At 37.3% G+C, this 26832-nt stretch overlaps 1 protein-coding gene across 1 annotated transcript in view; it reads left to right on the forward strand.

Annotated features, from left to right (window-relative positions):
• Positions 1-26832, forward strand: part of LOC121320025 (protein O-mannosyl-transferase TMTC2-like) — a 118677-nt gene that overhangs the window by 21511 nt on the left and 70334 nt on the right. Inside the window, exon 2 of the mRNA XM_041258137.1 lies at positions 26259-26829. Within this exon, the coding sequence (XP_041114071.1) occupies positions 26259-26829 (571 nt within the window). The remainder of the gene's footprint in view (positions 1-26258; positions 26830-26832) is intronic.

Raw genomic sequence — 26832 nt, forward strand, 5'->3', positions numbered from 1 at the left:
AGTTATTTGCTGCCACCGACCGGCATAATAATTTGGATGACATGTAAAGGACTTATTACTGTACATTTCCTCCACTAGTGGGAGATAATGAAATATTTGTATTTTATAAAGACCAACTCTATGTTTCAACATTTAAATGGAACAATTCAACTTCCTATCTAAATAATAATAATAATAATAATAATAATAATAATAATAATAATAATAATAATAATAATAATAATAATAATAATAATAAATAAATGTTTTTTTTTGTTTTGTTGAATGATGCAGGTGGGGATATAAAACCAAATAGAGAATTTTGGCAAAAGACAGCACTTGGCAGCTGATCTACTGAACCACCTGCCAAGGGTAACCCGGGCAATGTTGGCACAACACAAAAGCAACATTCTGTACCAAAAACATGGGCAGATATAGAGCTGTTATACCCACACAAAAGAATGACACATTGTTTGTGACTTTCATATTTTGACTTTGCTTTCTATTGATTTCCATCAATGGGTTCCTTTTCTGACATGGCCATAATATAACCAGGAAAGCGACAAAACAAGTTTGCCTGATAGCTATTTTAAGTGTCATACTAAATAACTCATCATCAACTGATTATTCCTAGAGAAAGGCATTCCACTGCCTGTATAACATGGGTCACTGTGTTAAAGAAATAAGCAATCTGTTAGAGGTCTAGTCTGAATAATAAATCCCCCCCCCCCACCACCACCATTTTTAGCATGCATTGTACTTTAAAAGATTTCAATCAAAATACGACAGCTATTTTGTAAAACCATTAGAATTTACAATGTTATGCCAGCCCTGAACCCTACTGTATAACATTGAGATATTGGTATCTAGTTAATTTTGTTTCATGTCTTCTTCACCATTACTTTGGCATTCTCTGGAATAGGCATTTAGGATGGTGGGCAGTGAACGAGTTAATGCTTTTAAATGCACAGCAGTGTTTCACAGCAAACTAATTATATAGTGTGATAATTAACCAAAAGCCTTTCAGAAACGCCTTTGACAGCCTCCCATCAGATAGACTTTAATAGGACTGAAAGGATCTGGGGGGGTCAGCAACACTGAAGCGCCTGTGAAACATCCAGTGAAGATGAAAGTTTATTAAATTAGCATTCATTTTTAACACCTCATTGTAGGAATGTGGCATAAAAGCGATTGCGCCAGAGGGTATAATCACAGTTTATCTCTTTAGGATGCTAACAACCTCTCTTTGTCTCTCTTTTGTTTTGCCTGACTTTGTTATTGTCGTTTAATTGAAAGTGACTCTGCTAAAGAGTGGCTGGTACATTGGAAGCAGAGTATAAAATCCCTTTTGACTTGAGTCGCTCATTTCTTTAAGACGTGGATGATCAGGGCTGTGCTTGGGAGGTCATCCAAGGGGCTCCCTCATGACCCACCTCATCTCCATGTAGCTGACTTTTTGTTTTCGGGTGATTTGTACTAAAGCCTGTCTGATGCTAATTAGGTCTTTAAAGGCTGTTGTGTACTACTGTTTTGGACCCAAAAATGACGATTGAAAAAGGAGAAAACAACTCTGGTGTTCTGCTTTAAAAAAGCTTTGAAATCTGTCATTTTTATATATCTTGTGGGGTGTCTAATTGGTTCCAGTAGAAAAAATAATAACTGATTTTGTAATGATCAAATCTTGTTTTAATGGTTTCTGCTGTGACCCAGTAAACTCTAATAATTAGGTATCTGTTTAAGGATAACCAAGGCATGTTCTAAATTATTCTCTCCAGCAATCAGTAGGGGAATGACATCTTTGCAGTTTTCAAATTAGAAAGCCAGCTACACCATTACCACACACATAAATAAAATAATTGAAACATACTGTTCAGATATCTTTCATCTTTTCTATAAACCTGCCTCACTTTGGGTACCATCTGGCTAACGTGGGTGGCCATTTAACCAGAGAACGATTTTAATTTTATAGCTTGCTAGTGCCATCAACCACCCTTTTAAAATGCAACTTTTCTCAAAAGAGTTTATGTCTGTTCACGTTCTAACAGGGAACACATTTCATCATGCATTTTACAAATCCCCCCAAATCTCATGTTTTAATATTAAAGTTGGTTTTATCAGGAAAACATTTCTCCTGGTTCCCCAGATGTTAAAACCGGCCCTGTTCTACAGTGGCTTTGTTAAGGCTTTATGCAAAGCTTGGAGGGAGTTACCCCATGGGTAAGATTAGTGCAAAATAGAGAACAATGTGTTAATGGGAGAGATCAGTTAACAACTGTTTGGCAACGTGTGATGCTGACACTGTCCTTTTAGGATCTTTTTGTCTCTTGTCCAGGACTAAAATTTCTACCATTAGTTTGGCAATATAAACCATTAAAGCAGAGCTACATTTCTCAGATAATCTATAACAGTGTGTCTTAAAATTAGCTTAGAAATGCACACTGGGTTGCTGCTACAGTATTTGTTTTGTTATAAAGCGTTTTTAGTTGTACTAATTAGAAACTTTGTTATGAAACTAGGGAGCCATTTATCATAGTATTTTGTGATTGTTTGAAGTTATGCATGAATGAGCTTTGTACTACAACTGACTGTGGATGTGTGAAGGTCCAGAATACTTCTGAGAGGTCTCTGCTCATTACACAGTGCAAAACAACCCGTATACATGTGGTTACCATGTTGATGAAGCTGCCTATCACTTAAGCCAATGTATATTAACTGTTTACTGCACATGGATCTTGGGTTAACAGTGTACGCAACGACAAACATCAGAGCTGTATTGATGCCATATAGGGAATCTCAGAAGTGAGAAAGTTCTTGAATCCCATGTCGTTTGACTATTATTATTTTTAATTTGATGGGCTGATTGTTGCTCAGAAGTTCCTGCGTCTTTCTAAATGGTTCACAAAGAATGATAAATCATTTTACAATGTTATGGATTTCAAAAAGATAACACAGGTTTCTCAGTTCATGATATCTGGCCTACAGTAGATATAAATGCCATAAATATTCCATTATCCCTCAACAGATACTAAGAAGCAGCCTGGCAAAGCCTGAGGAAATAAAAATCTGTACTTTCGTCATCCACATTGACTAACAAACTAGAATTAGAGAGCCACTAATTGAACCTTAACTCTTTAATATTCTATTAGGATTTTCTACATGTGAAGGCAATACAAAGGAACAAAAAATAAAATAAAAATGAAAAAAATAAATACCTGGAACTCTTTCAGAGAAACCACCCTGTTTAACATTGTCCTGATTTGTGCTTTCATGGTGTCAATTGACTTGATCAGCAAGAAGATTACTACTCCACTAGCTGGTTAATTTCTTTCAGTGCAGCATGTTGCTTGGCAGTTGAAACAAAAGGAGTAACTGCCAATTTCAAATCTGCAATTGCCAAAGTGTAGGGGGCCAAATTCCGATAATAAATCCTGTTTCATGCGAAGGTATGGCCAATTTCAACAAAAGCTGATTATGGGTGTTAATAATGAACTACAGTAGGTATTAGAAGAAGATCATTCCTTTATTGTTACAGGAGGAGACACACATTACTCTGAAGAGGAGTAAGGGTGTTGACCCTGTTTCCCTTGACGGGAAGAATACACGCTCAAGCAGAGCAGAATGCATGCACAAAGGGCTGAATATTTCATAACCAGTGCCTAATTTGCATAAAGATTTCAATGTAGATATGCTACAAGCGCTCTTTATAATTGGAAATGCACATTCATACCCTTTAAGAGTTGCGTAGGGTATTTCCCAATGAAGATGCACTAATTCACTGTTGTATAAAGCAGCAGTGGAACTCTCACCCTTAAATGTTCCCGACTTCCTGCAGCTGCAGTTTATCTTCACACTCACTGAATATCTTACATGCCCTTCCTTTGTTCTCCTCCTATTGTTAAGATTCATTCAATCCTGTGTAAAGAAATTCAACATAAGGAGCTGCCAAGTTTACAATTAAGAGTTACTGTGCAAATCCCATCTTATTCACTATCAACCTGTACTGTATGCTCAGTGCAATTTTAAAGAACAAGTTTCCAGATGATGTGAGTTATGGAAGAATTCTTAAATGTAATGATTTCTTATTATTCTAAGTAATTTATCAGAAACTTTAAGCTATTCCTGATGCAGCCTCTTACGTAAACCATATAAATATGAAGTAAGATAATACCATAGGGTAATAACATAAACACAATTTATCAGAGAATGCTCTTTGTTTCCAAACATCTAGCTTTTGTTTCTTTTTCTTCTTTTTGTACTGGTCAGAGCCAAGCAGTGGGAAGCTTCAGTTCTCCCAGGAAGCTGGCACCAGAGCTCTGCTTACTGGGGTGTGATAATTGACCACACATGGCTCTGCCTCACTGACTGCACATCAATGTGTTTTGATGCATATGACAAGGGATGGGCTCTTCCCATTCTGGTCTTTGCTGGCTCACATGGGAGAACCATGGCTACCCCTTTTGTCTATTCCATTCACCAAGCCAGGCTCTTCTTTGGTGCGAGGGGGTCCCATCCCATAAACCCACCCATAGCTGTGTCCTCTACCTACAATCTGTCACTGCAAGTATTTAAAAAATGTAATGAAGGCATTTTGCTTTTGTTCTGTTTATTTTATACAGACAAAAAAGTCATTTTGGACAATGGCTGTTTGGTTTTATGCTTTGTAATGCATGGCCAGATGCTAATAAAAAGAATACCTTGGGGCGCTGAACAAATTGGGAACTGTAGAGGGACAGAACACCCCAGGCTTATAACCCTGGCCAGTAAATCTTAGTTAAAAATAATTTTAAAAAAACTGTGTAACTCTTTCAAATGAAGCCAAATCATTTTAATCTGGAATTTTATTTAATAATAGTATATGCTTTTTTTTTTTTTTTTACTGGTAGATAAGTGTTGGAGGAACATGAATTTGTCATTTTTCTGCAGAGTAAAATGTAATTTTTTACAGCCTTCTGTAAGGACATTACAGATAAACCCAGCTGGCCAAGAGGTGTACAAAAGTTTAATATTTGATAACATTAATAATGTAATTCCAATAAATGTTTGGTTGCATATTTGTCCCAGAACTATGAAGACACGGATATTGTTTTCATTCCTATTAGTAGAGGTGATATACTGTACATGCATAGCTGTACCCACTGTAGTGCGTCATTAACTACAGTAATAAAAGGGGCATATGGGTTTTATACAGCTAGCTCAACAGAAATGGCTGAGTAAAAGAGAATTCTACTTAAAAGTGTTTTGCTCTGAGAACTATAGCAGTATCCTGTACTAAATATGTGAAAGAACAGGGGTGAGTAATTAAACTTCAATACCAACAGTTGAGGTTTGGAGTTGACTTGTCATTACAGTTTACGTCACAAATCTAGAGACACATTCATTGCCTTGTATAGACTAGAAATCCCTCTGAAGTCTGTATACCACATGTAGCAGGGCACGAGCCCTGCACACGAAGAGTGGTTTTTGTGTGGATGTATGTTGTAAATAGTTTGTGTTTGTTGTAAATAATTAATGAAGTACCTGATGCTTTTGGGATAGCCTGCTTGCTGTGTGTGATTGCCAGCTGTGGATAATCAGCAGTTAGGTGTATTCCAGTGGGGCGTCAGATAGAAAGAGGCCCCATTTATTCACCTCAGGGCTGCTGCAACGCCAAGGACAACGGGCTGAATATCTTCCACACTACCCAGACATGGAGACCTTGCTGTGTAATCCTGATCATCATGACAGTGACCTGGGATCAGAAGATAAAGAAAGCGAAACCGTCAATGGCCCTGCTTGTACTAGTCGGGGTCTCACTACTGTATAGTGAGCCCGGTGTATAAAGCGAGACCTCCATGCCTTAGGGAGTAGCACACGCCATTTTTACGGAACCTTTATTTTGATAGTTTTTTTTTACTGTCTTTGTTTTGCATTTTGTACGCTGGCCGTATGTCCTCTGTGCGCTGTCATTGTTGGTAGTGTCAGGTGAGCTGTTCTCACTGTGTGTGTACATGTAAATAAACCTTTCGCGCTTGTATGGCATGTCAACTTCAGCCTCCATCTCGATCTCCTGCCTGTCACTCAGTAGCAAATGCACGCACCTACAAGCCAACAGCCTGTTACACCATAATAAACACGTCTCTTGTACTGTAAAATAACATACTCTCCTAGAACTTTTATTTTTACTATGGATTACACTGCACCCATAAATCTATTTACATATGAAAGACATATTATTGTCTTTCACTCATAAGTGTTTTTTCTTCTGTTGCACCATTCTGAATTACGTTTTGTACAGGCAAGCTCTACAGTTATGAACATTCACCATTTGATTATTAACTGTAAATCGTATGATTCATGATGTGTAATTGTTATACATGCAATAGATTAAGCAATAACGGAGCATTAACTAACCATAATAGAAAAATGGATGCGTTTATTAGTGAGATGAGCAAATGAGCGCCGTTTTTTCAATTATGCAATGTAGATTTTTGAGACTTTTATTTGAATGTGTAAAGACAGCCATTTATCAATTTTGTCAATGGGAAATACTGACTTCCTATAGTCGCTTGCTGAAGACACAAATATGCACACAGGACAGAAGGATAAAGCACCTACTGTTAAACTTTTTTGGAACTCTGGGGACACAATACTTAGTACAGTAAACTGGACAAAATAAAATCTATTATTTAACACCTGGGGTCACAAGGCGATATTACAGGTATTATTAAAAACTATGAAACCATTTACTGTAAGATCAAGTGCTAACATCAGTACTACCTCAGTGATGTTATACATGCAAATGGAAACTAGGATAGCAGCTCATAGCCTGGTACATATTGAAATGTACTGCTGTATCACTTTTTTTTTTTTTTAATTAAAAACATATTTGTTCACACAACCCTCTGTTTGGATTCAATCTAGAGGTGTTTTTAATTAATTGGCAGGATGCTGCATGTATTACTCATTGGACCTTGCCTTGGATTACTGGAAGCATAAAAACAAGAAAGAAAATGCTATTGGACAGTTATTGATCCAGAGGGATGTGATGCTGGTGAAAGCTGGCGATTGGTTCTCCGGAATGTGCAAGCGCCTGTTTCGTTTGAAGAGACGAAGATTGCATATTGGGTTGGACTGAAAATATGTATACTGTTTGTCTGTTTCCGGGAATTCTGTGTTAGTTATGGCTTACTGGTACACACCAAAGAATTTTGAGGAGTAGAAACACTCCTAATGCATCGGAAATGATTCTGTGCTACAGTATTATGTGAGGGAAGATGCTCTCTGGTCTGCTTTAATTATGTACTTTTGGGATTTTAAGGGGGGAGATGGCCATTGAGGCCATGTGTGCTTTGTGTGGGGGGGGTGGGGGTGGGGGGAGGTTATATGTGACAAAGTGCCCGCCCCATGTGTTGTGTTTTAATGTTGGTGTATAGTCACTGGAACACAGGATATAAACGGGTCTGTGTAACACGAGTGTTTAAAATTTATATTTGTATTTAGGCACGAGGATTGCACAGCACTTCACGTGCAAGTAAAACGTAATAATATGTGAGCACGAGGAATTGCTCTTTATTCACTCATGTGCAGTTGTATTGAACTGAATGATTGATTAGCAATCGAGTCACGGTACAGCTGTACAAAAGCTGCATGTTTTCACCCACTCGGTTGAAAGCATTCGCTCAGCTCCACCAAACTCCATCTCTCTCTCTGTTGCTCATTTCCTGGCTCTGGTCTGACACCACCCACTCCGGCCTTCTTTGTGACAGTCTTATAATGTCTTTAACCATAATTCTCATAAAGAGAAAAGTGGATAGTTGTGATTGGCCCCAATTTGGTCTAATATGATTTTTGAGGTGTAAATTAGAAAATGGGATTTCTGGCAATGGTGAAATTGTTTTGGGGTTATGTTGACAGCTTTAGTGTTCTCTTTAGCTCCAGCTTGTAGGTAGATAGAGTCATGTGCAGTTCTGATTCATAGCTATGGCGAAAATACTTTTGATCATTGATAAAAGGATAATGCATTGATGAAAAATGTTATTTAAAAAATAATTGTGAAACACTGCTGCTGAACAGCATGGAGCAATGTGGTTTTGAGGATACAGTAACTGTACAATGAGCAGTTTTGCACCAATGAGCAGTTTTGTAAAAATGAAAATTGACACCATATGTAAAACTCCCAGTAAATAAGTGCTTCTGTGGGGTTTTGATTTGTTTATATGTGCAGAAGTAGTGTCATGCAAGCTCAACAGTGTCTGAAGTATAAAATAGGTTGTTATCATTTTTTAAATTATTTCCTTGTGCCTTACTATTAGTTACAGTGAATGAAATGCCTGGGTAATGCCAGATGCATAACTTCTCCATTGTTGGTTAGTCCAGAGTTTAGTGAAAAAGAAGACTTTGCTGTTGAAAACAAAAAATACTTCTGAGTTGCCAAATGTTAGATCACACGGCCTTGTGAGGGAACTCACAAGGCCATAACAAGAAGCAAAAAGGTTGCAGTCAAGATATGTCATGGCAGTCAAGAACAAAATTTATGCAACTGATAATAATTAATGTAATGACAAACAGCAAACTAAAAATCTCGAAACCACAAACCCCTTTTATTTAAACAAACCAATACATAAATACATCAATAGCATCTTGTATACAATGCTTGCACTCTTCTTGTGAGTGCAAATTACAAATTTGGTGGCATAAGAACATAAGAACATAAGAAAGTCTACAAACGAGAGGAGGCCATTCGGCCCATCTTGCTCGTTTGGCTGTTAGTAGCTTATTGATCCCAGACTCTCATCAAGCAGCTTCTTGAAGGATCCCAGGGTGTCAGCTTCAACAACATTACTGGGGAGTTGATTCCAGACCATCACAATTCTCTGTGTAAAAAAATGCTTCCTATTTTCTGTTCTGAATGCCCCTTTGTCTAATCTCTATTTGTGACCCCTGGTCCTTGTTTCTTTTTTCAGGCTGAAAAACTCCCTTGGGTCGACACTGTCAATACCTTTTAGAATTTTGAATGCTCGAATTAGGTCGCCACGTAGTCTTCTTTGTTCAAGACTGAACAGATTCAATTCTTTTTCCTGTCTGCATATGACATGCCTTTTAAGCCCGGAGTAATTCTGGTCGCTCTTCTTTGCACTCTTTCTAGAGCAGCAATATCTTTTTTATAGCGAGTTGTCCAGAACTGCACACAATATTCAAGATGAGGTCTTAATAGTGCAATGTACAGTTTTAACATTACTTCCCTTGATTTAAATTCAACACTTTCATAATGTATCCGAGCATCTTGTTAGCCTTTTTTACAGCTTCACCACATTGTCTAGATGAAGGCATTTCTGAGTCAACAAAAACTCCTAGGTCTTTTTCATAGATTCCTTCTCCAATTTCAGTATCTCCCATATGATATTTATAATGTACATTTTTATTTCCTGCGTGCAGTACCTTACACTTTTCTCTATTAAATGTCATTTACCATGTGTCTGCCCAGTTCTGAATCTTGTCTAGATCATTTTGAATGACCTTTGCTGCTACAACAGTGTTTGCCACTCCTACTTTTGTGTCATCTGTAAATTTAACAAGTTTGCTTACTATATCAGAATCTAAATCATTAATGTAGATTAGGAATAGCAGAGGACCTAATATTGATCCCTGTGGTACACCACTGGTTACCACACTCCATTCTGAGGTTTTTCCTCTAATCAGTACTTTCTGTTTTCTACATGTTAACCACTCCCTAATCCATGTACATGCGTTTCCTTGAATCCCAACTGCGTTCAGTTTGAGAATTAATCTTTTGTGCGGGACTTTGTCAAAAGCTTTCTGGAAATCTAAATAAACCATGTCATATGCTTTGCAATTATCCATTATCGATGTTGCATCCTCAAAAAAATCAAGCAAGTTAGTTAGACACGTTGTAAAACGTTTGTAAAACCACGTTGACTCTCTCCCAGGACCCTGTTACCATATAGGTAATTTTCCATTTTGGATCTTATTATAGTTTCCATAAGTTTGCATATAATAGAAGTCAGGCTTACTGGTCTGTAGTTACCTGGTTCAGTTTTGTTTCCCTTTTTGTGGATCGGTATTACGTTTGCAATTTTCCAGTCTGTCAGTACCACCCCTTTGTCAAGAGACTGCTGCATGATCTTGGTTAGCGGTTTGTAAATTACTTCTTTCATTTCTTTGACTACTACTGGGAGGATCTCATCCAGCCCAGGGGATTTGTTTATTTTAAGAGCTCCTAGTCCCTTTAACACTTCTGCCTCAGTTATGCTAAAGTTATTTAAAACTGGATAGGAACTGGATGACATGTGGGGCATGTTGTCAGTATCTTCCTTCGTAAAAACTTCTGAAAAGTAATCATTTAATATATTTCCCATTTATTTTTCTTCATCTACGATTTTGCCATTTGTATCTCTTAAACATTTAATCTCCTCTTTGAATGTTCTCTTGCTGTTGTAATATTGGAAAAACCTTTTGGAATTGGTTTTAGCTCCCTTAGCAATCTCTTAATACAGTACAAATGTAATGGTAGCTCTAATGAGATCATACAGATGCTTTTCTCTGTCACATCTGTGCATTTGGAAAGCAACTGCATTACATATCGTCAAACCCAGTGTTTAAATGACCTACATCAAAAAAGGACTGGCGGTAGTGGTGGCTCATAATGAAGAACATTGTTTCAATTCCAGCACAGGCTGGGAGTATAGTAATGGAATAACCTCCTCTCATGGAAAATCAGTCAATGCCCATCACTGCTTTCTTAGTAGCATCTAACACAAATTAATTTCCATAGGCTGCATGTGATATTTTGTTTGGGTGATGACAAACTACCAGTTACCTGGATTAGAATGTACGATGATGTGGAAAAACCACAGGATTTTTGCATTTAGATTGGCGTTTCCCATCCTCTCTGTGTTGATAGTGATTGAAAGTCATTTCAATGGCAGCAGTTTGAGGAGCCCATATGCAATTGTTTTGGGGTTTTTTTTTTTTGTCCCAAATAGACAGACGAGGCCAACGGTAGGGTGGGTCATGCATTCTATTCACATTTGTTTTCTAAGGGCAGAGCTGAGGCACATTTGAAACTGTATTCACATGGCTCTTACTCATGATGTACTTGCACATGTCAGTCCATCAGTGTTGGAAATCTGGCATCTGTTTCAAGGCAGCAAGCTGAAAAGAAGAACAAATAATTAAACAGCCTCACAGCAGATGAAGTCATTTCTGTTTTTAACTGGCACGTCGCAATGTTTGGATGTGCTCAAATAAAATTTGATCGTATGTACGAAAAACTGTCGGTTGTTACTAGACTTTGCATATTCATCAAAGTCTTTTTTTTATTAATATAGACTTGTATTCTCATTCAGGAGCATCTGACAACTAAAATGGAAGCATAGAGTGTGGCTCAACATATTGAAAAATAAAATCTGGTCATTCTAGACGTTAGCCCTTTTCTTGCTGAATAAAAGTGCATTTATACAAGGGGAAATCCAATTAAGTTGTTCGAAATCCATTAAAAGTAAATTTACTATGCTGTCTGACTGCTGTATTAAATTAACTGTCATGTTGGTTCATTTAAAAAAGTGCAAGAGTGCTGGAATGGTACTGGAATCGGATATGAGCAGTGAAAAGTGCTCAAAGAGCCTGGTCACAGAAAGTAAATTTAATACCAGAAGACACAGCTCCTGATCAGCTTTACATGGACTCCAAGTTTGTTTCCTGCTTTAAGTGTGCTTCATCATAATTCTATTGATTTTCCCATCATGATCCTACACTTGATAGACTGCCCATAGCCTCAGGAAGGCTTAGGAACACTGTCTAAAATTGTATGATAATCGTCAAAATCTGGTAGTATTGTCTTTGGTGTTGTAAACAGAAACTGATTTTAAAAATGTAAAACGTTTTTATCTGGATCTACTCTACATATAATTTGATTCCCATCCCTGCCCATAAACAGGCAGTCTTGTTTCCTTCTTTCTTTACATACCATGGGGGACATGTATCAAGATCGACCGACACAACGCTAAATTGGCAGAGTGTAAAGTAGCGCTCTGCTGCGACGCAAATTTGACCCCATCTCCAAAATCAATGAGGCACAGCATAAAGTGACACATTTAAATGCTTAAATGTGCTGCACCAGTTGCTCAAAATGGACTAACAATCATTGGTATTGAGCTATAATTTCATCCTCAGGGAGAAAAAAAGGTGTAATGCAGACCCTAAATCCCTCTCCTGGGTTGTCAGGAAGGTTAGGAGCCTGCACTCTCTGTTGTAAGAAATGTGTTATGACTGCTGCTATAACGTTCTTTCCTATCAGCTGCTTTCTGACTTTTACATTTTGTGCCCAGATGTGGCGGAGTGTCCCGACCTTTTACGTTTATTACTGTTTTATGTTGTATGTAGTGTGTTAATGTTGGTGTTTATGTATAAAATACATGGGATATAAATATGGGTTATGAGCACAAGTGTTTCAAATGTATATTTATATTTAGGCATGAGGATTGCACAGCACTTCACGTGCAAGTAAAATAATATGTGAGCACGGGGAATTGCACTTTTATTAATTCAAGTGTAGTTGTACCGAGACTTCAATTGAATGATTGATTAGCAACCGAGTCTCGGTACAGCTGCATAAAAGCTGCATGTTTTCACTCACTCGAGATTGTGTGTTCTGAGTGGAGAATGGGAGAGAGGAGAGTAAAATAACAATTGCTACAGCGTGCTGGAAGTGCCAGCATGGTACTTGTTTGTAGGGTTTGACCACGTTTGATTTGTCTGTCTGTTTGTTTGACCAACACGCCCTTTGTTTTGTGTGTTTTGTTTAAATCTTTTTGTTTGTTATTATTATTTAATAAAACTCTGGATGCCGTAGCATCACAGGTTCACCGCCATTCCTCTTTGTTTGGAGTCTGTATTTCTTGTCTGACGTCACCCCTGCAAAGCCATCCTGTTCTCACTTATTTGTGGGCCCTTTTAAGGCTGGTGCAGCTGTTCTGCCGCTTTGTAAAGCTCTTTTTAATATCACAGACTACAATTTGCCCATGCATATAATTAAGGCTTGACATGCCTTAAAGTGCATGGCTAATGAGAGTTTTTTTTTTTTTTTTTTAGTTTTTTTTGTTAAAATGAGAACATAAATACAGCAATTATTATTTCAACACTGCAATTTTATAAATTGAAATACTCAATGTCTGTTTAGTGCAATTAAGGCGCACAACTGTCTCAAGAAAGGCAGCAGTGTTTAATAGAATGTAATCATTATAAGTATTACAAATACTTGGCCTGTGTGTTAATTAGGTAACCCTGTTAGCCTGTCAAGCTGTCTATAATATTTAGTGGAAGCTATAACAAAGCTGCTACAGTGGTTTTAAAAATACATTTTTACAGCTTAATTCCACCACACAGATCAAGTATTTATCATCGTTAAACGGATAACTGCAAATAGAACATTTTACAGCAGTCAAAATAAAGTTTCACGTGGTTATTTGCAGAGTAAATAGCTTCAAATGTTTTCTCTTTTTTGTTTTAACTATTGACAGTGTGCATTTGTTAAAGCTCAGAATCATGCTTTTCATCTGCTATGCTGTCTCCTGTTTGTTTATTCTGTGCTACACATTTACTTCCTGTTAACACCTCATCAAAGAGTCCCCCTCCCACTGCATTGTATTATCATTGCAGCTTCTCTTCTAACACTCCCCTGCACGTCTTCTGACACCTGTTTACAATATGCACACTGCTTCACGTACCTGCTTATGTACAACAAAATTGATCGCAGCACATACTTTTGTGTAAATCAGTTGTGCCTCACAAGACAGATTCATTTAGCCTGGTCTCTTTCAGGTCTATATTAAACCAATTTGTTGACTGCAAGTCTGCAGCGAATAAGCCTTTATTTATTTATTTATTTATTTATTCACACAGAAGGAGGAGAAAAAAGACCAGCCTGTAAAGTAGGATGATCTTTTAATTTCTAGCTGATTGAAGAAGGTTGAAGGGAGGATTACTGCAAAAGATTTGACACCCGAATTAAGAGAAGATGGTCAAGACATTCACAAGCAAATAATTCAACGATACCTTAACAAGAAGAATGTCCATGGGCGAAAACCAAGACGCAAACCTTTGTTAAAAACAATACACAAAAGAGAGTGATTAAGGTTTTCCATTGAATACTTGAAGAAGCCTGATGATTTCTTCACTCAAATTTTATGGTCAGACGAATCCAAAATATAACTTTTTTTCACCAAGAAAGCGCCAATATGTTTGGAGGAAGAGCAGAGAAGAATTTAAAGAAAAGTAAATTATGCCCAGTGTTAAACATGGTGGGGGCTGTGTGATGGTATGGGCTTGGTGTGATGGTATGGGCTTGGGTGATCTTTGTATTGTAGAAGGATCAATGAATGCTGCCAAATATCAAGACATTTTGCACTCTCATTTGTTACCCAGTGCTAGAAGACTTATTGGATGGAAGTTTGTATTCCAGCAGGATAATGACCCGAAGCATTCTGCAAAGTTTACAAAGGAATTTCTGAAAAAAGAAAGATTTAAGTCAGATTAAAAAAAAAAAGCCCAGGAGTCTGCACCATCGGCCACACCTCTGCCCCTGGTTCCCTACTTCGCTCTCCCTGAGCACCCAGACGTCTCTAGGCTGCTACCAGACATTGCTTGTGCTCCCCCTGTTAGCTGCTTCACTCCCCCTGGGTGATCGGACAGTGCTACGCCGGTCCCCAGGTTAAGACCGCTGTCCACTGCTGCAGCCGCCTGTTCCCCGGTCGTCGCTGCAGTTACCCTAGTCATCCCGGTGGGGTCCCGTGTCACCGGGTCGCGGCCCCTCCCTGGAAGCACCGGAGGGACCAGCCCACCCTCAAGCCCGTCTGTGGAAGAGGGCGAAAATTTACATTTGTGGACTTGAGGGTGGGTGGTCTTTTAAGGGAGGAGGGAGGTGGCCGTTAAATGGCCAATGTCTTGTAAAGACAAAGGGGAGGATGTGTAACACAGCAGGGAGGGGGTTCTGCCTGTCACTGCTCGCTCCCGGTCAAAGGCCTGTGGTTCAGTCGCTCAGGACAAGCCGTCCTGGTCCCTTCTTGCCGGTGCTTGGTCCCTCCATAAGTGTGCTGGAGAAAGGACCGACCCACCCTCAAGGCCGCCTATGGAAGAGGAAGGGAGGTGGCCGTTAAATGCGGGTGCACATTTGGGTTTAAGGGTTTAATTAACAATATTTGTGTTAATTGTTTTATTGTTAATTATCACCTGCACCTGGCTATCATTGTAAATTAGAGCCAGGTGCAGGGTATTTTAGAAAGGCAGCCAGTTTGTCCAGGGCCACTGTGGAGAAAGAAGCAGGAAGGTGTGTGCCCTGTTTCTGAGCAGTAACAACAGGTAGTATCTGTGTTAAATTGTGTTTTTGTGTACCGGTAAACAGCTTAGCTGTCTGGTGTGTTAGTTAGGGCGATCCTGACTGTGAAGTTAATGATCCAGTGGGAGCTAGGTGTTTTGTTTGTTTCCTTTTGTGTTTTTGTAAAAATAAATCAAATATATATATATATATATATATATATATATATATATATATATATATATATATTAAAATAGCACGCAAGCGCTGGAAAACTTCCATTTCTGTATCCTGAGTCATGTTTTAAAGGGGCAACTAACGTAGTGTGTGTTAGCTTTATTAATAAAGGCTGTGACATTTTGTATATTGAAATATGGAAAACAGTTTGCCAGTTGAAAGTAATTAGATTTACTTAAACATTTCCAACTAATTATCGTGCATAAGTGGAACGTGATCTTTTTTTTTTTTTAATCTGGATATTAAAATTGTATTTGTCCCAGACATGTAATCAGATTATTTTTAGTATTTTAATAAAACACATACCGGTATGTCCAATTGATTAGAAAAATCATGCAGACTCAACAATGTGAATCTTATGGTGGCTCAAGCCATCTACAATGTGTTGCACTGCAGCGATGTGACCCTGTGCACTCCTAATATCCAAGCTCCATGCCCGCAAAGGAATACTTGATGAGATTGTGGTGGAGTTCTGGATCGTATCCTGTGTTTGATAAAGTGGTTTTCATCTAGTGTATGAGTGTTATAGGGTTCTGCCAAAAGCAACCAGATCCTGAACAGCTGCAGTTGTTGTTCGTTGTCCTAGTGGCACGATCTCTAATTGTCCTATGGCACGATCACGGTTTTAACCATTGTACAAAATGGTCAAACCCCTTTGATTGGTAAAATAAAAATCCCATTACCTCATTGTATGTACATCTGCATTATATTTAACCAAAGCGCCACTTCAAAAGCACAGCTAGACCCAGTATGGCCATTTGGGTAATGGCATAAGTGTACAAAAAAATTAATGCTGGTTAAAGATGTTTTTTTTTTAAAAGCTCAATACTTCTCTTATCTGAATCTGTGGCTTACACATGCTAGCACACTGTAGTTTGCGTGATATTGTATTATTCAAAAGTCTGTTATTTCCCAGGATTGTTTCCTCCAATAGGAAATGGGCATTTTCTGAGACTGGCTCTGCTTCATGTAACTGTGTTTCAGGAAGCTGCTAATATATTAGTCACTCATTTCCTGATGATTATATATATATATATAGTTAACTGATGTAACTGTGTTTTGTGGCTCCATCTGAGAATGCCCATGTGACAAGAAGTTGCATCTCAGTTGATACTGTAATTAGTGTATAAATCAATAAAACCTATTGCTTTGCATCGGTGCTGTAGTTAAATGATATCTGTTAATATTCATCTACAGTGACTGATATACCTTGCTTGGGAATTCAAAATGTTATTTTTTTCTCTTTTTATTTTTTAAATTATTCTTAGAGTATTCGAATTGAGAAGCAGCATCTTAGTTTCCACAGCTCTGTGATTTGAGCCTTTAGATTTGTTGCCCCTCAGTTGTTTGTGAATAAAGGTTAAACGATGAATGTAACAGTGAATTGTTGGCAATGGACAAATGTTACGCAGTCTATAGCTTGTTGAACATGTGCAAAAGGGGAGTTGCATCTGTACGACTTAACCAAGGAAAGTTTATATTGGTCACTTTCCATACTGGCTCTCATTTCAAAATGAGATATTTCATCATGTACTTTGAAATATTTTTTACAGAGAAAGAAACGACTCTGCCGCCTTTAACATAGCCAAGCAGTGATTTCTAACCTAGGTGAACTGCTTGTAAAAATGCCAGAAAATGAGTCAGGCTTTAATTTTATTATTCATGGAAAAAAAAAAAAAAAAACTTAAACTCATACATTTTGACAAGAATTTTTTTTTCATTTTTTATTATTTATTGTATTATTGACCTACTGGCAGGCATAAAAAGAAATGAGGCATGGGACGCTGGATGTAAACTAAACTCTGGATTATTAAAGGATGTCGGAGCTTGTTGCCAAAATTCAGTATTCTTGTTGTATTGTCAGCTATTGCAGCCGGGTGATGACATATCACTGGCAATGTGCAAAACTTGCTTGTCTACTGCCCAGAGAAGTGTTCCTCTTTTACACAGTGGTGTTATTATGTCATGTAACTTGTTGTGGCTGTTCAAATAAAACATGATCTTGTAACTTTGTAATAATGCTCCCTTTAATACACTATATATAAACTATAATCTGTCATTTGATGAAACTATATTCTGTCATTTGATGAAGTAATTGTAAAACTAACTACTGTGTACATGTTGTATATATATATAAATATTATATATATATATATATATATATATATATATATATATATATATATATATATATATATATAACTTAAACTCGTTGGAGTTTTTTGGGGGGATTTTTTTGGTCTGCTTAAATGTCCAACTGAGAATAACTGCAAAATGAAATTAAAAATGATAGGAAATGAACAGTGTGCAGTATGTAATTTAGAAGTGATATCATTGGACTCTAAACCTATACAAATGTACAGCTTCTAGAGGAGTGTGATGATAAACAAAAGGGAATCCTCTTTGGAAGCAGAATATTAATAAAATAGAAATCCAATGTTGCTTCTTTTTTTGTATAAATTAGCAGCATGACAAAATCAATTAGTACATTGTCTTCAAAAACAATCCTGAAATTTTGGCCATTTTGTTGCCTAGGAAACCTGGTTAAATTTATTACATGCAGATATATTCCATGTTTTTAAGGACTTTGAGGGGTTGTATTTTACACACACCTGTGTTCATGCTTAATAACAACACAAAACTTGTCTAGCACATATTATAGTCCTGAAGATTACAGTTTTTACCAGTTTTGATAGCATAACTGTTTAACAAACATGCATACAATAAACAATGGGATTCACAACAAATGAAGAATTAGCACATAGATGTGCCTCAAATTTGAAGTATCTGTCAAAGGAAAAAAATAGAACGGCATAACTTACAATTATTAATGAGCCCTCATCAATCATTCCTGCTATGATGTCCTTATTAAGTAAGGGTTCTGTGTATGGCCTTGTATCCCAAGTGTGCTTTTAATGCTAAAAATGGCTGCTTGTGCATGTGTTAACTCATATTTCCACAATTTTTATCAAACATAAGATTTTAAAGGGTAACTTGGTAGGGATGAAATATCAATTATCTTAAACATATTCTTATTGTTCAGATTTATGTTCTATAATTTTTTAATCCATGATGTTTAAAGCACCCCATGGCCTCAATAGGGCTCTCAGACTCATGTCTGCAAGGAGCTCAGGCACACATGGGTGTAACCATTTTAAAATTAATCAAGAACAGTTTCTGATAACAACAATGTACTTATTCATGGATTACTTCATTTGTAAGATAATACAACATCTCTAATGGCAACTAATTCACAGGCTGTCTTTCATTAGAAATCCATACATAGCACTATAGCACTCCAATCGAACACCTCAGACCATTAGAAACCGATCTGTACTATACTTCAGGTCTTTTTAAAAGGTTTGAAGTGCTGCTAATTGCTTTACTCCAAGCTGACTTGCACTACAGCAAGTTATATTTTGCTCCAGGGTGTAAATGTATCGTAGATACATTGCGTAATGTATGAACCGCATTTAGCATTATCGCATATGACTGAGATACATTGAAGTCTTGAATGCATATTCCAATCGTAAAAGGGTAGATATAGATGTAAACAACATGATGTTTTCTGAGGAGTACATTTTACTGTAACTTCTTTACATGGCATATTAAAATACTAACGTTTTAGCACTGTGCTTTGCATGGTTCATATTTAATTACATGTTGAAAAAACGAAACAAAAAATCATATTTAAATGTACTGTTAATAAATATCCAAAACAACTTTAATTGAGTCGATATATGCTATTGGCTTTGGCTACAGCATTAGGAGTTGGTACTGTTGGATTTCACATATGGAACACTTGAAGCTTATTATTATAGGAAAAAGGATGGATGTTTTTTAAAAATGTAGTACTTGAGGTGCAAAACAATTGCATCCCAAAAGGAGACTAAAACAAAATTGCCAAATGGTTTAATAGATCAATTTTTAAAAAAAATCAGCGAAAAAAAGCACTTTACACTCGGTTTAGCATTTAAAAGGGACAAAAACAAAGTACACAGAAGTAGTACACAGTGACAGAACTGCAAACGTAAGTCAAAAAGGAAGTTAGAAAGGCCAAGAGAGAAATAGAAATGAACATTGCTAAGGGGGCTAAGGGGTCCTCTGCCATTCCTAATCTACATTAATGATTGTGATTCTGATATAGTAAGCAAACTTGTTAAATTTGCAGATGACACAAAAATAGGAGGAGTGGCAAACACTGTTGTTGCAGCAGCAAAGGTCATCTAGACAAGCTTCAGAACTGGGCAGACACATGGCAAATTACATTTAATAGAGAAAAGTGTAAGGTACTGCAGGAAATAAAAATGTGCATTATAAATATCATATGGGAGATACTGAAATTGAAGAAGGAATCTATGAAAAAGACCTAGGAGTTTTTGTTGACTAAGAAATGTCTTCATCTAGACAATGTGGGGAAGCCATAAAAAAGGCTAAAAAGATGCTCAGATATATTGTGAAAAGTGTTGAATTTAAATCAAGGGAAGTAATGTTAAAACTGTACAATGCATTAGTAAGACCTCATCTTGAATATTCTGTTCAGTTCACTACAAAAAGGATATTGCTGCTCTAGAAAGAGTGCAAAGAAGAGCGACCAGAATTATTCCAGGTTTAAAAGGCATGTCATATGCAGACAGGCTAAAAGAACTGAATCTATTCAGTCTTGAACAAAGAAGGCTATGCGGCAACCTTATTCAAGCATTCAAAATTCTAACAGGTATTGACAATGTCAACCCAAGGGACTTTTTGGACCTGAAAAAAGAAACAAGGACCAGGGATCACAAATGGAGATTAGACAAAGAGGCATTCAAAACAGACAATAGGAGGCACTTTTTACACAGAGAATTGTGAGGGTCTGGAATCAACTCCCCAGTAATGTTGTTGAAGCCGACACCCTGGGATCCTTCAAGAAGCTGCTTGATGAGATTCTGCGATCAATAAGCTACTAACAACCAAACAAGCAAGATGGGCCGAATGGCCTCCTCTTGTTTGTAAACTTTCTTATGTTATTATGTTCTTCTATTTAGACTTTGGCTTGACACTAAATGCAGTTGTCACTGTTTATTCGAATTTCTGGACATAACACCCCAAATGACCTTCAGGGTATGTATTATACAAACTGCCTTTCTCAATTGCAATCAATAGTTGTAGAACAGAAGTTTGACTTCAAGAAGTTTGTCATAAATTACACTGAAAAATGTGTGTTTTGACACATTAGAAATAAATCTGATCCAGTAATACACATTAGGACCTTTGCTCTGTGTTGTTGTTAGCAGTCACTGGATATAATGCATTTAAAACTGATGAAGGTTTATTGTGAGGACTTTTTGTGCCAGCTATCCACAGGGCAGCTTCTAACCACAGTTACATCTTCCACTTCAGTAGTGCTACTCAATATTTAATTCAGCTGTTGTAATAAAGGGGACAGTGTTACATGTGTGATAATTCCATAAAAAAAACACAACTATAGTGCTGATGCTGGATCTCCATTGAAAGAAGCATTACTCTGCATCCTAACATTAAAACACGAACTCGAATGGCACCCTCTGATAGTGCCCTTCACTTCGGTCAAGCTCACTCCTGGGCATTGTACAAAAAAAAAAAAAGGGCTTATTCTTTTGTGACAGTTATTGTTTAAAGCTCCCAGAGGCACAGTCTCAGGGCCTCATATCTCAGAAACCATGACTTCACATTTGCAGGGTTTTATAATCTCAGGGTTTTATAATCTCTGCACGCTAATGGTTACTTTGACATGGACCACACCTAAAACTGCTGCAAAGTTCAGGCCATGCCTTTTTAAGTGTATGATGTTGGAGACAGTACACATTGAGCTGTTAACCCTTTCACTCCTGCATTGTTTACAGTGATACAGATCTTTTTCACAGATCCATTTTACTTCATGTTTACCAACCATTTGATCCCCTTTGATTGTGTCACAGGGGATGCTTGTTTTCTTGTTCATAAAAACTCACATTATTAGTTATTTTTAAAAGGAAAAGTTCCCTGAAACATTAATGCTAACTATAATCAACTATCTTGATTAGGACTGCAGTGTATGTTTCTGTTCTCTGAAAGGCAGGCTAGTATATTAAACAGCATCTGTTAAACTAGACATTGAAAAATGTGTCTTATCTAATCATTTGTCTGCTGGAGCAGTTTCATTGTTATTTAGTTGTTTAATTCAGTTTTAAGATATTTCTGTTGCATTAATTAGCCATAAAAGAACAGTCTGTTTTTTTTCCATTCTAGCTTAATTAATGACCTAATGACTCAAGCAAAATAATCTTAAAAGCTGGTTAACTGCCAGTAAACCTTGTTCCGAAAACACAGAGCTGTTTCTCAGAACATTCAATCAAGCACTGGCATAGACACTGACAATGCTGAAAAGTGGTAAACACTATCAATTACTCTGTATTCACTGTACCGTCCGTACATTAAAAATAGATCTAATTAGAGGTATTTGAGTGTAGAAGCTTTGAAAGGCAAAGTTTGTTTTTCTTTATAAAATAGCGTTTGACAAGCAGCTTTTTTTTCTTTGAATAAAAATGGCATTGCCTTAAACAGTGGTTGAGAGTAGAGTAACAGAATCAAAAGAGAATAGTTTAAACAAAACACTTTTACAAAGAAAACGGCATATCTGTAAGTGAATTATTTGTGCAACCCCTGTGCCCATATACAAATAGACATTTTACTCTGCACATGAAATGATTGTGCAATCCCAGTGCCTAAATACAAACATACATTTTAAATCATCCGTGCTACATAATCCACACTGTGTGCACCACTACATACATACATACATACATACATACATACATACATACATACATATAACATAAAATACACACAGGGGCGGGGCTACCCTGCCACAGTCCCCCTCACATTCACGGACACTAAAACTTTCATTTCACGATACTGTATTGGTATAATCACTGGTCAGTATAGAAGTCAATGGAAAGAAACCTGGGATCGGATCCGGGATCACTGGAGCTGGATCATGAGATGGTGTTTTACTATGAGGATCTGGATAAGGCTCCACTGATCTGTAATGTTGATCCGATTCTGGAGCTGCACACACCATAACTAGGGAACTGACCAATGAGAAGTGACCATACATGGTGCATAGGTTAAAGACCCCTGCTTACAAATGTGAGTACAGCCTGAGATCACAGTAATGTTGGGGAAAAAATGGCAAATGGATGGGCAAAGATAGAGGAGGATAGACAACATTGCTGTATCCAAAACACAGGAAAATGGTTTAAGTTTGTGATTCACCACAGCTCGGTGTTATTTACTAACATTATCACACTAAGGTTTCTGTCTACTTACAGTTTAACTTTTCATTTTAAATTGAAACAGTAAACTTAAAACAGCAAAATGACCTTTCCGCCTTGTACAAATAAATATAGACATCAATAAAAACTAAATACATTACCAATAACGTTTTACAGAATTAATATACCAAACTAATCACAATATATTACTTATTCTAAATTATTTTGTGTGTTGAAATACATCGCACAGACGATCGCATCTCTAGTTATCGGTGTTCCAAAAACTTCCTCTTGGTCACATTTTACTAAACACTTTTAAAATAATAAATAAACAGTTACCATAATGAACATTATCATATTCATCATAGTGGTTGAGTTCTTACCTGTAAACGGGAACACATTTTAAAGTTTGAAACTCATTGTCTGGAGCTTGGTGTTATTTACATTATTGTCGGTAGAAGATACATCTGCATCTTTTAAGTAGACGGAGCTGAAAATACTTTTTAAAAACACCCTTTTGTTATACCAATACACTACTAGTATCATATTAATAGCAAAACTGTGTTAGTCGCGAAAACCTCAACATTTCTGGAAGTATAATTCAAGGGGAATTCAAGGGCACATACCTCCCTTTAAATCTGCATTATGCCACACTCGATCTAGCTTTCAACACTGCCTCATGTATTATGTCATTGCAATCATTCAGGTGAAACAATGTCTTGTAATTTGCCCAAACATCAATAGTTTTCAACAACACTTTCAGGAAGTATTATAAGGTCCCTCAGGTCATAGAATAACTAATTTTTATATAAGCATCTTTAAGCAGAATAAATATTAATAATAATAATAATAATAATAATAATAATAATAATAATAAATAATAATAATAATAATAAATGTGTTAAATAAATAAAGAGAAAAGCTTATGTTTCCCAGTGTTCTGAAAAAAGGACACCAATTCCAAGAAGCTACTTGCAGTTTGTAAACACTACAGAAAAACACAAAAATACACTTATGCACATTCTCCACCCCCTTCAGACACATACCTTGAAAAATTACTGAAATCTGAAATGTTGTTGTTTTTATTTTTATTCCTCCCATCTGTTCTGCTCAAAGTGTGTCTGCACTGTCAGTTACAGGGTTAATAAATAAGTGGCATCTCATCTCTGCCCCTCTGGTGTATCTTTTCAATGGCAATGCCCACAATATCAAAAATACAGATGTACTTTCTTTTGCATGTTCCAATTAATTTAATGTACTCAGCTTAACTTAATGTGTAGTTCAAAGTTATAAATGACACTACTTTATTGGCGTAAGGATATTTTATTTAAAAAAAAAAGACTTATGCTTTTTCTTTTTCTTCAAATCCACTGTTTGATCTGGATTATAAATGCAATATGGCCCTTGAGGGCATCCGTGTACGTTGAATATACAGACTTCTCGGAAAGCCTGTCGGGCCTTATTGCATACATATATTACAGCTCCCTTTAATACAATACCAATCATTGCCTTCCAAACCACTGTTAACTGAAATCGTTTTCTTATGTGCATACAAATAACTTACACATTATAAAGGGACATTTGTCTTGTCAAAATTGCAGATTATTTTTTTAACCAGCATTATTAAAAACAAAACAAAAAACAAATCTACATCTAACATTCAAGTAAATACATATCTTTTTAACCCCTGCTCATTATACTGCTTGTTTTCACTGTTTAGGAAAAAAAAGCGTAATCTGGCTGTCCCAGCCTTTTCGTGCCACATACGTGTAGTGCATTGCATTAAATATTCCTAACTCTGTTGGAATGACTAAATTAAAACAAACAAACAAAAAGAACAATTGAAACCACAGTTTCAGTGCTTATAATTTTCAACAATATAAAATATGTGCTACAGTGTTGCCAGGCATATAGGAATATCCCTATTAACATATTATACGTTTTAGATATTAGAAGTTAATGTGAAACAAAAAGAGGCTCTATAGGTCTAGTGGTTAAAGAAAAGGGCTTGTAACCAGGCAGTCCCCGGCTCACTCACTTACTCACTGTGTGACCCTGAGCAACTCACTTAACCTTCTTGTGCTCCGTCTTTCTTGCGAGATGTTGTTATAAGTGACTCTGTACCGTCGTGTGAACAATCAATTTCTGCTCCATGGTATTATATGGGTTTATTCAGCCAGGTTTAATATCTCACAAGACTATATGCCAAAAGTAATTTCTATTAACATTAGTAAATAATGTGTACTGTCTGTTCTGATGCCATCATATTTAACCGAAATGCAATAAATCCTATAGACTGTGCGCCACCAATCCTATTTAATTTACACATCACAGCCCTCCAGAAGTGGTAAGTAACATCCTGTCTCCAATCATTTTTATATTTTTTTCAGAGTGCTTCCCGCCCTCCTCGTCTTCGTATTCCGGTGTGTTTTTTATGTACATCGCGTGAATTTGGCGACTCAGTGGGTGCAGTAAGTTGCATTAGAAATGGATAGATTAATTTGCTACATGAGGTAACGGTTGCAGGGACCAGCACTGGTATTTACATTTACTGGATCCAAGGAAAACCCAAGCCCCAGTGCATTATTTGTTAGGTTTTGTCAAACAGAACTCTTAATCCTATAAAACTGAGATGCCATTTATCTACAAAGCACTCAGAATGTGAAAAATAAACTACTTTTTATAACAAAAGAAACAGGAGCTTTGCCATCAGCAATTTTCAGTGTTTAAAATGACAACATGTTGTTGAAGCTGACACCCTGGGATCCTTCTTCTCTCGTTTGTTCTTATGTTCTAACATTCCTTGATGAACTGGTAACTCAGATTCAAGGAAAGCAATCTCATTAAGTTAGATACATTACATAAATACTTTACTTTCTACATGTACTTATACATATACACATAGAAATCAGTTTCAAAATGCTGTTGTGAAAAAATACACGGCAAATATAGGAATAACAGAAACCAGTTTAATGACTGTTATCCAAAAGAAACTATAGATCAAGAGAAAAAGTTAACCACCTTCTGAGGACGTGGCCGACCACTTTCTGTAACTGTAATGGGAGTAACATAAACTTACTATTAAAGTCCTTCAGCAAAGGAAATGGAAAATGTCTTAACTGTCAGCATCTCAGTGCCTGCATACCTCCAGGATACTGTCCTGATAAAGGGTTAGCAGAACAGAAGCAGTTTGTAGTGATGGAAAGATCATTCAAGCTCAGTAGTACTCCTGATTTTATGCAACTCTTCCTGAGTGTTTAGAAAATTAGTTTAGTTTAAATTGTGTTTCTTCCAGCTTAGCAAGCCCTTAAAATCAATATTCATCAAGTCAATGTGAATTTGCTTCTTAATCACCATAAGATGGATGTCTGTGTGTGGTTTATTAAGTATTTGGTTCCTGGGTATTTGTTCCACGGAAGACAATCTATTTATGTCCCTTTTTCTTTTGTTTTTTTTAGCCGTGCTATCAAAACCAACCAGGACCTGCTACCAGAAACCCCCTGGATGCACATTTTCTACAATGACTTTTGGGGGACCCTCCTTACCCACAGCGGCAGCCACAAATCCTACCGCCCACTCTGCACTCTCTCCTTCCGCCTTAACCACGCCCTGGGGGGCCTGGACCCCTGGGGCTACCACCTTGTCAACATTCTACTGCATTGCAGTGTCACGGGCCTCTTCACCCGCCTCTCACGTCTCCTTCTCGGGGGCGGCCACTGGACCCTGATGGCAGGGCTGCTCTTTGCCTCACACCCTGTGCATACGGAAGCTGTGGCAGGGATTGTGGGCAGGGCAGACGTTGGCGCTGCCCTCTTCTTCCTGCTTTCACTGCTTTGCTACATGCGACACTGCTCACTGAGAGGTCACTCTGCCCACTGCTTGCCCTGGTTGCTGGGCAGCTTTGCTTGTGCGGCCTGCAGCATGCTGTGGAAAGAACAAGGGGTGACAGTCTTGGCCGTCTCAGCAGTTTATGATGTCTTTGTGTTCCACGGGCTCAAATTTCATCAGATCTTCTCACTTATTTTTAAGGTA

Source organism: Polyodon spathula, chromosome 8 (assembly GCF_017654505.1).
Source record: "Polyodon spathula isolate WHYD16114869_AA chromosome 8, ASM1765450v1, whole genome shotgun sequence".
Lineage (NCBI taxonomy): Eukaryota > Metazoa > Chordata > Actinopteri > Acipenseriformes > Polyodontidae > Polyodon > Polyodon spathula.